This window comes from Lynx rufus, unplaced genomic scaffold (assembly GCF_022079265.1).
Source record: "Lynx rufus isolate CCGP_SWC_20201006 ecotype Redwood Valley unplaced genomic scaffold, mLynRuf1.p SCAF_48, whole genome shotgun sequence".
In the NCBI taxonomy this organism is placed as follows: Eukaryota; Metazoa; Chordata; class Mammalia; order Carnivora; family Felidae; genus Lynx; species Lynx rufus.
This window is the reverse complement of record NW_025814865.1, coordinates 754,443-769,136: the sequence shown is the minus strand read 5'-3', so window position 1 is coordinate 769,136 and position 14,694 is coordinate 754,443. Positions and strand designations below refer to the sequence as shown.

Sequence of the window (14,694 nt, the reverse complement as noted above, 5' to 3'; positions counted from 1 at the left end):
CAAAAGTCCTGGAATGGGAGTTGCTAGACAAGAGATATTGAACAGTTTGGTGGTTGAGAGATATGTCACACTGTGTTCCAAGAATGGCATGTAAATTTATACCATCACCGTGGTCATTTTATCCTTACATAAAACATTTAGAACAATTGAAATAAATAAATAAATAATTGAAATAAATAAATAGAATAATTGAAAGCAAATACATATATAAGACTATTAAATATGACCCTTAGACCAGAAGGACAAGAAGACATAAATATTGAGCACTTTCAGAACTGTGACTCATTCATTCTGTTTCTTTTTTCTCTTTGGTGTGTTCCTGGTTTGATTTCATGATGCCTCTACCCTGTCATCAGTCAACGGGAATTGAATCACCTGTACCTCAAACTGATGGGCCTGTTTTTCAGTTATCTGGCCTGGGCTTTGGGCATCAGTCTAGCCAACAGCAGATCCTGGCACGTGTGGGAGTTTAACAGCAACATTGTTTCCATTGTGTACATTGGACTTTGGGAAGCTTTCTACTTTCAAAAATTTAACATCTCTGGTGCAATTGTTGAGTGGCCTATGTATGGCAGGATCAACGGAAGCTGGGTCATTTCAGATGAAATCTGGTATGGGCAGGGCCTGATATTGTTGGCAAATTCTTTGAATTCCGTAGTCCTGATTTTTGGTTCAGTGGCACTTGTGGTCCGCTGGATCCATGCCCCATACCCAGATTTCCTTCGATTGTGTTACAACATCTCTGCCTTCTTTCTCATCTGTAGTTGTAGTTGTACTGCGATTACAGTGAGCTGGAATTTTGCTGTGGATTTTTATGGCCAAACCACCCTTGATTTCCCACTTAGTTTTCCCATTGGAAAAGAAATGCTGATAAGGAAACGCTTCTCCTATGTATTCCCACTAGGAATCACAACTGCCACCCTCTCGCTAATAAGTGCTGCCATGTTCTCCTGTGGAACATTTTCCATAAAACAGAGGAGTAAAGTGAAACCCATGACTGTACACAAACATCCCCCAATAAAAGGTGTGAATGAAGGTCCTCCTGTTTGCAATGGCTGCCAATAATTTCCTTGAAGAAATGTCCCAGATACATATAATATTGTTGTGATCATCTAAAATAAAACCTATTTTTTTCAGGGTGTGTCTGACGTTTAATTCTCCTCGTCTATATTTTTCTGCAAACAACTTCCTTTCTTTGAAGCCTTTCAGTTTCTGAAATGTGTAGGCAAACACGTTGTGTGCATACACTGTCAAAAAATAAAGTTAGGAAAAAATATTTGAATGCTGCAAACACTCAGGTGCAAACAATGCATGCAACAAACTCTAAGTTGAAACTTAGATTTAAAATAAGCTCCCGTATACACATAGAAAAATAATCATGTCAAGAGCTTAGAGATCTTTAAGGCATTATAATTGGTTAGGGTAGAACGGGATTTCTCAACATCAGCGCCAATGACATTTTGGGCAAGATTTGTTGGGGGTGGGGGACTATGTTGTACCTTGTAGGAGGTGTATATACATCTGTTGCCTCTACCCACTTGGTGCAAGGGGTACTTCCTCTCCCCTTGTGTTGAGATAATAAATCTCCAGACATTTCCCAATATCCTTGGGGTAAAATGCCTCCCCATTGAGAACCTCGGGGTTTCAGGTTGCCAAAGGCCCTGGGTAATGAATGCTATGGCATGTTGGGAGGATTTTGAGGAAAATATCGAATAAGATTGTATTGGATCAGTATATGATGACATCCTGGGTCTTTCATTACCGTTAACTCAAGGGTCTACTGGGAGTGATTTTGTTCCCTCCACCATGGAACATTTGGCAATATCAAGAAATATAATTTTTGAAGTCCAAAACTGTATGGTAGTGTTAGGTAGCTAGCTAGATACGGGGTAAATATGAAGAAGGTTCCTGAAACAGAGCCTGGAAGATAAAGATAAGGAAATTTAAAACATGGAAGCACTTACAAGGCCTTGAAAATAGAATGAGAAGGCTCTGTGTATGTCTCCAGGCATTTCAGTGGAATACAGACTGTGAAAAACTTGACATTTGAAGTGACATTGAAATTTTTCCAGGGTTGATGAAGTAAGGGCAACCTCAGAATGAGAAAGTACACTGAGTCTTGAGTTGATTCACACCTACCCGAGTGAAAATGCAGAAACTTCAGACCCATGGAGAAATCCTTCAACGGCACTAGAAGAGAAAACAGAAATTAAATGATAAAAGATCTACAACTAGACCAACAAATGCCATACCTCTCAACAAAACAAAGATCAAAAAACAGTAAAATGTTATCTTCAAGGTGCTGATAGACTATCACGGTCAATTGGCAATTCTGTGTCTACTAACCCACCACTTGACAATAAGGACAGAACAAAGACATTTTCAGATAAAGAACATAGAAAAGGAGCCCTTTGGGAAGACAGTAATTGAGTCCAGAATGAAGGAGTTGAATCAAGAAGCAATCATAACCAAAGAAATTGGTGAACAGATGGGAATATCTAACCAACACTGATGATAATTTTAACATATCAATACCATGGAGGTCACATATGGCATGTTAGACAAGAGAGGAATAATTAGGACTAATGCTTTTTTAATTGCTCGTTTATTTTCAGTCATTGAATTACTTGATATTTAATACAATTGAGTATATATGCTCAATGTTAAGGATAACCACTAGACAAATAGAAAGAGGATGAAAAGAAATTAAAGGCATAAGGACTGGAAAGGTGGAAACAAAGTGTGAGTTTTCCAAGACAGCATGATTATGTAGGAAATCCAAGAAAAGACTGCATAGTCATGACTTCCTTCATGTGAACTCTAGGATGAGTTAAGTTGGCAGAGGGCCAGGGGGACCCTAAGCTCGTATTGTCCTTCAAGCAGAGCTAGATAAATATCAAATCATTACGAACACCCAGGAAATCAACCTGGGAGCTAAGAGAACAAAACTGCAAGTCAACAAGTGGAAAAATGTCCACCTCATGGAAGATAGGAGCTGCACAGAGCTGATTTGGAGCAGAGAAGAACTGTCGATGCTGTGGATGGAGCCCTGCTTATACAGATTTCCACAAGTTCCTTTACGCAGCAAAGCACAAAATCTGAAAGTTTAGAAGTCTGCCATCACCAGGGTCATGCCTGCCTGACTTTTTCACTGTGTGGAAGGAAGGCAGTGACCCAGGTGCAGACAGTGTGGCTTAACGATCCCCTTTGTCGCACAGGTAGAAAAGGTTCCCCTTCTTTCAGTGCATTGGGGCATGGCAGCAAGGCCTCTCTCATGAGAAAAACTCATGGCTCCAACATGCCACACTGTTCCCAGATGTAGAAGCAGAGACAGTGGCTGAGGCCATCAAGCTTCGTTGTTGGCCTTCTGCTGCAATTTGCCACGAACTCCAAACTGTGTGGCCATCAATCACTTTCCTGGGATGAACTGGAAAATGGGAAAAGGGTGGTGAGATTAAGCAGTGTTCTTTGATGTGGGAGTCCCTAATATTTGGAGTTTAGAAATCCAGCGTGACCCTGAGATAAAGCACGGGGATACTATGCTGCCTGGCAGGCAGATGGACTCAGGCACAGAGTGAGGGAAAGGACCTTATGAAAGTCAGGTACACAGGAGTGGTGGTTGTTTGCTTTTCTGAGATAGCTTCCCAGAAAATGGCAGGAGCAACTCTCCATTCCAGGGATGACAAACCAGGGAGATGCCATTTCCTGCCCCCACCTATCATCAGGGACTGACCTCGGTGAGCTAAACAGTGCCAATAAGTGGCTCCTAAAGCCACTTACACCAGGACTCACCCCTGTGCACCTCACAGGTGCATCTCTACTAAGGCATGAGATTAAGCCCAACATAACCACCGTCCCTCAGAACACCAGCACAAAACCCTCACTCAAAACAAGTGTACTGATTAAGAAGCTGAATCCTGCAAGAAGCCTGAAAGAAAGAACAGGAAGAAGAAGTAACATCCAGGGATTTAATCAATGCAGGTATAAGATGTCCTTACTAGAATTTGAAACAACAATCAGGGTGCCTGGGTAGCTCAGTTAGTTGAATGTCTGACTCTTGATTTTGGATCAGATAATGATCCTAGGGTCATAGAATCAAGCCCTATGTTGAGCTCCACACCAAATATTGAGGTTGCTAAAGATTCATTGGCTCTATCTCTGCCCGTTCACCCAATTGTTCATGCTCTCTCTCAAATCATTGTTATCGTCGTCATCCTCCTCCTCCTCCTCCTCATCATCATCCATCATGATCCCAGATTTTTAAAAATAAAACAAACAATCATAATGATACTTGCTATCCTGAAAAAAGCATAAAACACACCAGAGAATCCTTGCTGCAGATATACAAGAACTAAAGTCGAGGCAGGCTGAAATTTTAAAAGCTATAACTGAGATGCAAGCCTGAATGGATGCCATGACAATGGGGATGGATGAAGCAGGGGAAGGAATCAGTGATATAAAAGATAAAAAAGTATGGAAAATAATGAATCTTAAAAGAAGAGGGAAAGAAAATAATCGAATCACAAATGTAGACTTAAGGAACTCAGTGACTCGTTAAAGTAATAGAATTTATATCATTGGAGTCTGAGAAGTTGAGCAGAGAGAAAAAAGTGCAGAACGTTGATTTCAGCGAATCATAGCCCAAAACATCCCTGATCTGGGGAAAGTCATAGACATTGAAAGGCAAGCAGCACACAGAACTCCCATTAAATTAAACCAAAGCGAGTCATCACCAAGATATTTCAGAGTCAGATTTATAAACTATACAGACAAGGAAGGAATCCTGAAAGTAGGAAGAAAAAAACAAAAAAACAAGAAACAAACAAACAAACAAACAAGAAAACAAACAAAAAAAAAACATCTAAACCTACAAAGGAAGACAAATCAAATTCACAGCAAATCTGTCCACAGAAACTTAATAGGCCATAAATGAGTTGCAGGATATACTCAACTGCTGAATGGGAAAACTATTCAACCAAAAATACTCTGTTCATAATAGAAGGACTGAGAAGAGATAAGGAGGCCCCCTAATAAAAACCAAATGAAGGTGTGACCGCTAAACCAGATCTGCAGGTCACTCAAAGAGTTTGAGTGACGAAGCAAAGAACACAAACAACAAAGTCTAGAAAGGAACAGAGAAAACCTCCAGAAATGACAATTTTACAGGTAATTACAATGGCAGTAAAGTCATATCTACTGACTATAAATGCACTAAATGCTCCAAACAAAAGAAACAAAGTAACAGAATGGATTAAACAATAAGAACTATCCATATTCTGGTTACCAGAGACTCATTTTATATGTAAAGCCACAGGCAGATTGAAAGTGATGAGATAGAGGACAATCTATCAAGTTAATGCACCTCAAAAGAAATCTAGGGTAGACATACTTATATTAGACAAACTAGATTTTAAACCAAAGACTATAAGAAGAGGTGAAGTTGGGAAGTATATCATAATTAAAGGGTTTAACTATCAAGAATATCTAATGGTTGCTGTGTCTCTGACATCTTTCTTCCTTCTTTAGGAAAGCCTGGCTTGCTAGATAGTTTCCTCCTCTGACCGGCTTTGCTGCATCCCAGAGGTTTTGAGTTGTGGTGCTATCATTTTCATTGACTTCCATATATGTTTCAATTTCCTCTTTGAACCGTTGGTTAGCCCTTTCATTGTTTATTAGGATGTTCTTCATTCTCCAAGTATTTGTTCCCTTTCAGAATTGTTTCTTGTGGTTGATTTCGAGTTTCATAGTGTTGTGGTCTGAAAATATGCACAGTATGATCTTGACCTTTTTGTATGTACTTAGGGCTGATTTGTGTCCCAGTATATGATCTATTCTGGAGAACATTCCATGTGCACTGGAGAAGAAAGTATATTCTGCTGCTTTGGGTTGAATATATCTGTTAAGCACATCTGGTCCAATGTGTCATTCAAAGACATTGTGTCCTTGTTGATTTTTTGATTAGACGGTCTGTCCATTACTGTGAAAGGGGTGTTGAAGTCTCCTCCTATTATGGTATCACTATCGATGAGTTAAAATGTTTGAGATTAATTGATTTATGTATTTGGGTGCTCTCACATTTGGCACATAAATGTTTACAATTGCGAGTTCTTCTTGGAGGATAGACCCCTTGATTATGATATAAGCCTCTTCTGCATCTCTTGATACAGTCCTTATTTTAATGTCTAGATTGTCTGATAGAACTACGGCTACACTGGCTTTCTTTTGTTGACCGTTAGTATGACAGATGGACCTCCATCCCCTTATTTTCACTCTGAAGGTGTCTTTACATGTAAACTGTGTCTCTTGTAAACAGCATATTGATGGATCTTGTTCTCTTATCCATTATGTTAACCTATGTCTTTTGATTGGAGCATTGAGTCCATTGACATTTAGAGCGAGAACTGAAAGATACGAGTTTACTGCCATTATGTTGTTTGTGGAGTTGGAGTTTCTGGTGGTTATATGATTATGAACATATTGAATATATATTCATATTCATCATGTCTCCCCTCAGAGTGTCCCCCTTAAAATTGCATGCAGGACTGTTTTAGTGGCCAGAAACTCCTTTAATTTCTGTTTGTCTGGGAACTTTTTCTCTCTCCTTCTATTTTGAATGACAGCCTTGCTAGATAAAGAATTCTTGGCTGCGTACTTCTCCTATTCAGCACTTTCAATATGTCCCACCACTCCTCTGATGGCTGCCAAGTATCTGTGCATAGGTTTCCTGCAAACGTGGTCTGTCTTCCCTTGTAGTTTAGGGATTTGTTTCCCTTGCTGCCTTCATGATTCTCTTCTTGCCTGAGTATTTTGTGAATTTGACTGTGATATAACTTGCTGAGGGTTGTTTTTGTTGAATCCAATGGGGGTCCTCTGTGATTCCTGGTTTTTGATGTCCGTGTCTTTCCCCAGGTTACCAAAGTTTTCTGCTATGGTTTGCTCACATAACCCTTCTACCCCTATTTGTCTCCCTTCCTCTTCTGGTATCCCTAGGATTCAGATCTGGTTCCTTTGGCATGAGTCACTGATTTCTCTAATTCTTCAATCGTGTTCTTTTCCTTAATCTCCTTCCATTTTCCTGCTTCCATATTCTTCATAAGTTTGTCCTCTATGTTGCTGATTCTCTGTTCTGTCTCATCCATCCTTGATACTGCAGCATCCATCCGTCATTGCAGCTCAGTTATATCATTTTTAATTTCATTCTGGCCAGTTTTTACTTCATTTTTTTCTCTGCACAAAGGGACTCTAAACTATTTTGGACTCCAGCTAGTATTCTTACAATCGTGATTCTGAATTCTGCGTCAGACACCTTGTTTGCATCTGTGTCGGTTAAATCTCTGGCTGTCGTTTCTTCATGTTCTTTCTTTTCAGCTGAATTCCTTCCTTTTGTCATTTTGAAGGGAGAAAAGGAATTCATGTGGTAGAAAAACTTAAATGAAAAAAATTCAAATTAAATATTAATATTAAAAAATTAAGCACATAAATATAAAAAGTCAAAAAATGATGCTAGAGTCTAGGCATGTTTTGTCTGGGTGTTGAAAGTGGTTTGACACAGTAGAGAAAAAAAACCGGGGGGAGAAAAATAAGAAAACAATAATAAAACATTTTAAGATGGGAAATCGTTTGAGAATTTGAAGAATGAATACACTGAAGTAGACTAAAATCAGATGATGGGAGTAAAACAGATTTAGTGAAATATACACAAAATTACAGAATAAAGTAGAAAAAAAATAAAGATAATTAGTAAAAATTAAAAACATGAATCTTTTCTGGGGCGCCTGGGTGGCGCAGTCGGTTAAGCGTCCGACTTCAGCCAGGTCACGATCTTGCGGTCCTTGAGTTCGAGCCCCGCATCGGGCTCTGGGATGATGGCTCAGAGCCTGGAGCCTGTTTCCGATTCCGTGTCTCCCTCTCTCTGTGCCCCTCCCCCGTCATCCTCTGTCTCTCTCTGTCCCAAAAATAAATAAACGTTGAAAAAAAAATTAAAAAAAATAATATGAACTTTTTCTCATTCTCTATTCAAGAAAGAGAAAAGAAACAAAGCAGAGAAAAAATATTTAAACTAAGGAAAAAAAGGAAATAGTTTCAAAATTCGAAAAAGGGAATACATTGTAGAACACTAAAATACATTATGGAAGTAAATAGAATTTGGAAAAAATACATAAAGGAACACATATAGCAAGAAGTGAAAAAATTATTTTAAAGGAAATTGAATGTGAAAATGAAAATTTTCATCCTCTGCAATCAAGAAAAAGAAAAGAAACGAAGAAGAGAAAAAAAGAAAAAAAGAAAAATGGAAATCGTTTGAAACATTGAAAAGGTGAATAAACTGAAGTCCTGAAAATACAATATTGAGAGTAAAATAGAATTTGAAAAAAAGTACACAAAAGTACAAAACAGTAATATAAATTAAAGAAAACATATTTAATGAGAATTGAAAATAAAAACGAGTTTTCTCTCTTGCTGTATTCAAGAAAAAGCATAAAAGAGAAAAGGAAAAAGGAAAGAAAGAAAGGAAATTGAAGAGATGGACCTGCTAACAGATTGAAGTAGGACTGAAATTATTTCTCTTTCTCCAAAAGACAGTCTATGTAACTAAGCCGGGTGTGAGAATTGTGCTGCTGAGACCGCAGACGGCCCGGTTAGGCGGGGCTCCGTGTAACCGCTCTGTTCTCCACTAGATGGCACTGCCAGCCTACTGGAGTGAATTGTTGCCACTCTCCTTGGTGCGTATGCACATGCCCAAGAGCGGTGAAAATGGCGCCACCCAGCTACCCAGTGTGTTCTCCTGGATCAGCAATCACACACCCATCCTCTGTCTTCAGCTTCTGTCCACTGCCCGCTTTTGCATTCTCCGTGACCAGACCCCAGGGAGTACCTCTCTCCTGAGTTGTGGCTCAGATGCGCTTGTTTTCCCTGGCCCCTTACTTCTGAAAGACTGTGACTTTGACCCAGCACCATTTGTTAAGGAGACTGTCTTTTTTTCCATTGGATATTCTTTCCTGCTTTGTCAAAGATTAGTTGGTCATACATTTATGGGTCCGATTCTGGAGTCTCTATTTTATTCCATTGGTCTATGTATCTGTTTTTGTGCCGACACCATATGCTCTTGAGGATTACAGCTTTGTAATAGGGGCTAAAGTTTGATATTGGGATGCCTCCCACTTTGGTTATTTTCTTTAAGATCAGTGTGATATTAGGGGTCATTTGTGGTTCCATACAAATTTTAGGATTGCTTGTTCTAGCTTAGGGAAGAATGCTGGTGCAACTTTGATTGGGATTGCAGTGAATGTGTAGATAGCTTTGGGTAGTGTTGACATTTTAACAATATTTATTCTTCCAATCCATGACCATGGAATGTTTTTCCATTTCTTTGTATCTTCTTCAATTCCCTTCATAAGCTTTCTATAGTTTTCACCATACAGATCTTTTACATCTCTGGTTACGTTTATTCCTAGGTATTTTCTGACTCTTGGTGCAATTGTGAATGGGATCAATTTCTTTATTTGCCTTCTGTTGCTTCATTATTAGTGTATAAGAATGCAACTGATGTCTGTACGTTGATTTTCTACCCTGCAACTTTGCTGAATTCATGTACCTGTTCTAGCAGACTTTTGGTGGAGTGTACTGGCTCTTTTATGTACAATATCATGTCCTCCGCAAAAAGTGAAAGCTTGACCTCATCTTTGCCAATGCTGATTGATGCCTTTGATTTCCTTTTTTGTCTGATTGCTGGTGCTAGAACTTCTCACTATGTTAAACGACAACAGTGAGAGTGGACATCTCTGTCGTGTTCCTGATGTCAGGGGGGAAGGCTCTCAATTTTTCCCCACTGAGGATGATATTAGCTGTGGGATTTTAATAAATGGCTTTTATGATGTTTAAGTATGTTCCTTCTATGCCGACTGTTCTGAGGGTTTTTATTAAGAAAGTATGCTGTATTTTGTCAAATGCTTTTTTCTGCATCGATTGACAGGATCATACGGTTCTTATCTTTTCTTTTATTAATGTGATGTATCACATTGATTGATTTGTGAATGTTGAACCAGCTCTGCAGCCCAGGAATGAATCCCACGTGATCATGGTGAATAATTATTTTTAGATGCTGTCAAATTTGAGTTGCTAGTATCTTCTTGACAATTTTTGCATCCATATTCATCGGGGATATTGGCCTGTAGTTCTCTTTTTTTTGCTTGGTCTCTGTCTGGTTTAGGAATCAAAGTAATGCTGGCTTCATAGAATGAGTCTGGAAGGTTTCTTCCCTTTCTATTTGTTGGAAAAGCTTGAGAAGGATAGGTATTGTCTCTGCTTTCAGTGTCCGGTAGAATCCCCCAGGGAAGCCATCTGGTCCTGTACTCTTATTTGTTGGGAGACTTTTGATCACTGATGCCACTTCTTTGCTGGTTATGGGTCTTTTCAAGTTTTCAATTTCTTCCTGTTTGAGTTTTGCAAGTGTGTGGGTGCTTAGGAATATGTCCATTTCTTCCAGGTTGTACAGTTTGTTGGCATATAATTTGTCATAGTATTCCCTGATAATGGCTTGTACTTCTGTGGGATTGGTTGTTAATGATTCCATTTTCATTCATGATTGTATCTATTTGGGTCATCTCCCTTTTCTTTTTGAGAAGCCTGGCTAGAGACTTATCAATTTTGTTTATTTTTTTCAAAAACCAACTCTTGGTTGCATTGATCTGCTCTACAGTTTTTTGAGATTCTTTATTGTTGATTTCTGCTCTGGTCTTTATTATTTCTCTTCTCCTGCTGGGCTTGGGGTGTCCTTGCTGGGCTGCTTCTAGTTCCTTTAGGTGTGCTGTTAGCTTTTCGTATTCGGGATTTTGTCTTGTTTCTTCAGGTAGGCCTCGATAGCCATGTTTTTTTCTTCTCAGGACTGCCTTTTTTTTTGCTGCATCCAAAGGGTTTGGATTGTTGTATTTTCATTTTCATGTATTACCATATATTTTTAAATTCCTTCTCCAATTGCCTGGTTGACCGATTCATTCTTTAGTTGGGTATTCTTTAACCTCCATGCTTCTGGCGGTTTTCCAGACTTTTTCCTGTGGTGGATGTCAAGTTTCATAGCCTTGTGGTCTGAAAGTGTGCTTGGTATGATCTCAAGTCTTTTATACTTATTAAGGGCTGTTTTGTGCGCCAGTATGTGATCTATGTTGCAGAATGTTCCATGTGCACTCGAGAAGAGACTATATTCTGTTGCTTTGGAAGGCAGAGTTCTAACTCTATCTGCCAAGGCCATCTGATCCAATGTATCATTCAGGGCCCTTGTTTCTTTATTGATCCTGTGTCTAGATGATCTATCCATTGTTGTAAGTGGAGTATTAAAGTCCCCTGCAATTACCACATTCTTATCAGTAAGATCGCTTATGTTTGTGATTCATTGTTTTATATCTTTGATGGCTCTGGTATTCGGCACATAGACATTTATAATTGTTAGCTCTTCCTGATGGATACACGCTGTAATTATTATATAATGCTCTTCTTCATTTCTTGTTACAGCCATTAATTTAAAGTCTAGTTTGTCTGATGTAAGTATGGCTACTCCAACTTTCTTTCGACTTCCTGTAGCATGATAGACAGTTCTCCATACCCTCACTTTCAGTCTGAGGGTGTCCTCAGGCCTAAAATGAGTCTTTGGTAGACAACAAATAGATTGTTTGTTTGTTTGTTTGTTTGTTTGTTTGTTTGTTTGTTTGTTTTACTCCATTCTGATACTCTATGTCTTTTGGTCAGAGCATTTAGTCCTTTTACATTCAGTGTTATCATAGAAAGATAATGGGTTTGGAGTCATTGTGATGTCTGTAGGTTTCATGCCTGTAGTGCTGCCTCTGGTACTTTGTGGTCCTTGCAACATTTCTCTCACAGAATCCCCCCTAGGCTCTCTTGTAGGCCTGGTTTAGTGGTGATGAACTCCTTCAGCTTTTGTTTGTTTGGGAAGTCTTTTAGGTCTCCTTCTACTCTGAATGACAGGCTTGCTGGATAAAGGGTTCTCAGGGGCATATTTTTTTCTGTTCATTACATTGAAGATTTCCTGTCATTCCTTTCTGGCCTGCCAAGTTTCAGGAGATAAGTGTGCCACCAGTGTTATGGGTCTCCCCTGTAAGTCACAGCCTGTGTAACCCTAGCTGATTTCAGAATTTTCTCTTTATACTCGTATCTTGCCAGTTTCATTATGATATGTCGTGCAGAAGATTGATTCAAGTTACGTCTGAAGGGAGTTCTCTGTGCCTCTTTGATTTCAATGCCTTTTTTCTTCCCCAGATCAGGGAAGTTCTCAGCTATGATTTGCTCAAGTACACCTTCAGCCCCTTTTCTCTGTGTTCGTCTTCTGGAACTCCTATTATACGGGTATTGTTCTGTTTGATTGCGTCACTGAGTTGTCTAATTCTCCCCTCACACTCCTGGATTTTTTTCTCTCTCTTTTTCACAGTTTCCTCTTTTTCCATAATTTTATCCTCTAATTCACCTCTTCTCTCCTCTGCCCCTTCAATCCATGCTATGGCTGCCTCCATTTTATTTTACACCTCATTTATCGCGTTTTTAGCTCCTCACGACTATTTCTTAGTCCCTTGATCTCTGTAGCAGTAGATTCTCTGCTATCCTCTACGCTTTTTTCAAGCCCCGTGATTAATTTTATGACTATTATTCTAAATTCACTGTCCGATATATTGCTTAAATCGTTTTTGATCAGTTTGTTAGCTGTCACTCCTTCCTGGAATTTCTTTTGAGGAGAGTTCTTCCATTTTGTCATTTTGGGCAGTCCCTGCGGTGGCTCCCAACTGCAGCGCACTTCCCCTGTGCTGTCGGGAGTAACTTGTGTTGGTGGGCGGGGCCACAGTCAGACCCGCTGTCTATCCCCAGCTCACTTCTGGGGCCACAGTCAGACTGGTGTGTACCTTCTCTTCCCCTCTCCCAGGGGCAGGACTCACTGTGGAGTGGGGGTGCCCCTGTCTGGGCTACTTGCACATTGCCAGGCTTCAGTGGGATCTGGCGTATTAACTGGGGTGGATCCACGAGGCGCACAGGGGCAGGCGGGGCAGGCTTAGCGCACTTTGCTGTCAGTGGTTCCCTGTGGGACCGGCCCTGCAGCACCAGAAGAGAGGCAGGCCAGTCAGAGAGATGGATCCACAGAAGCGCAACATTGGGCATTTGTGGGTGCAAGCAAGTGCGGTGATGGAAACTGGTTCCCTTTGGAATTTCGGCTGGGGGATGGGAGAGGGACATGGTGCTTGCCAGTGCCTTTGTTCCCCACTGAGCTGAGCCCTGTCTTCCTGGACTCAGCAACTCTCCTTCCTGGTGCCCTCTCGCCCTCCCCGCTCTCTGAGAGCAGAGCTGTTGACTTTTAACATTCCAGATGTTAAGTCCTCCTGGCTGTCAGAATGCACACAGTCCAGCCCCTCCACTTTTGCAAACCAGACTCAGGGGCTATGCCTTGCCAGGCAGGCTGCCCTCCGCTGCCCGGGCTCCCTCCCACCAGTCCGTGTAGCACACACCGCCTCTCCACCCTTCCTACCTTCTTCCTTGGGCCTCTTGTCCATGCTTGGATCCAGAGAGTCCATTCTGCTAGTCTTCTGGCGGTTTTGTGGGTTATTTACGCCGATGTGGGTGGAATCTAAGTGATCAGCAGGATGAGGTGAGCCGAGTGTCCTCCTATGCTGCCATCTTCCCTATTCCTCCTAAGGCTGACTTCTTAAGATAATATGCCTTTTCTTGATCCTACCACCAACCAGCCTTTGGGCTAAAAAAAAACTTCTTTTTTGTTTTCCAAAAGGCATGATGCTAAATTCCACTTAGTGGTTTCGTTCATTGAAGTCTGTAGAATCAGAGCTCCGTTCTGCACATACTCAATTGTTGTCTGCAACGTAAGGTGCTCTTATCAGGAGCATACACAAGAAGCCGGCCACTAGGTGGTAGGTGGGTGTGGGTGAGGTATGCAGAGGCTTGGTGGTTCCTTTGGGCCAGTTGAGGATTTGTGGGTGAATCATCACCCATGAGCTTTGTTTCTTGATAGAGTCTACGGTGTGGTCAATAGAATCCACATCACTTTAAAGCTTCAGTGTTCTGTCATCCGGCCAACGTTTTTCCAAACAGCTCACCAAACACCTCATGAATCAGTACTCTGGATCGGATGAAAGAGAAATGAGGCTCTTTGGCAGTACCCCACAAAGTTGGGGAAACTGAGTATATACTCCCATGGTTTCATTCTTTTCTTGGTCTTACACTGAGCTCGTTGGGGGAGAAGGGATATAATCTGTTCCTCTTACCCTCTCTAATATATCCAAACTTGTATTTCATTTGTTCAAGTATGTGGTAGAACTTTTTCTCTCGCCTTCCATAAGTGTTTCTTTCCTGTGATCGCTTCTCTAAGACAGTGCTTTTCAGGGTCCTGAACTTTAGCTAAAGCGGTTCACAGGAGATGGCCTATAGCCAGGTCTGAGGTCTGTCTGCATATTGCCCGACACCTGGTTAATTAAGACCCTCCTGGGTCCCTTGATGTAGGGTGCTGGATCCAATGTCTCTTACAGAAGCACTTTTGTGTATGGATAGATGCCAGTTTTTTTGTGAATGAGGGAAGAGAACAAAACCAAAGATGACTTATTCCGGCATGATATTGATGTCAGTCCTAACCATTTTTAAATGTACAATTCTGTAGCATTAAGTACATTTAAAATGTTGAACAACAGT

At 40.6% G+C, this 14,694-nt stretch overlaps 1 protein-coding gene across 1 annotated transcript; it reads left to right on the top strand.

Moving 5' to 3' along the window:
• Nucleotides 1-390: 390 nt before the first annotated feature.
• Nucleotides 391-1,065, top strand: LOC124525782 (uncharacterized). The gene has a single exon (XM_047098365.1). It carries the CDS (start codon nt 391-393, stop codon nt 1,063-1,065), a length of 675 nt encoding a protein of 224 aa, XP_046954321.1.
• The last annotated feature ends 13,629 nt before the right edge of the window (nt 1,066-14,694 follow it).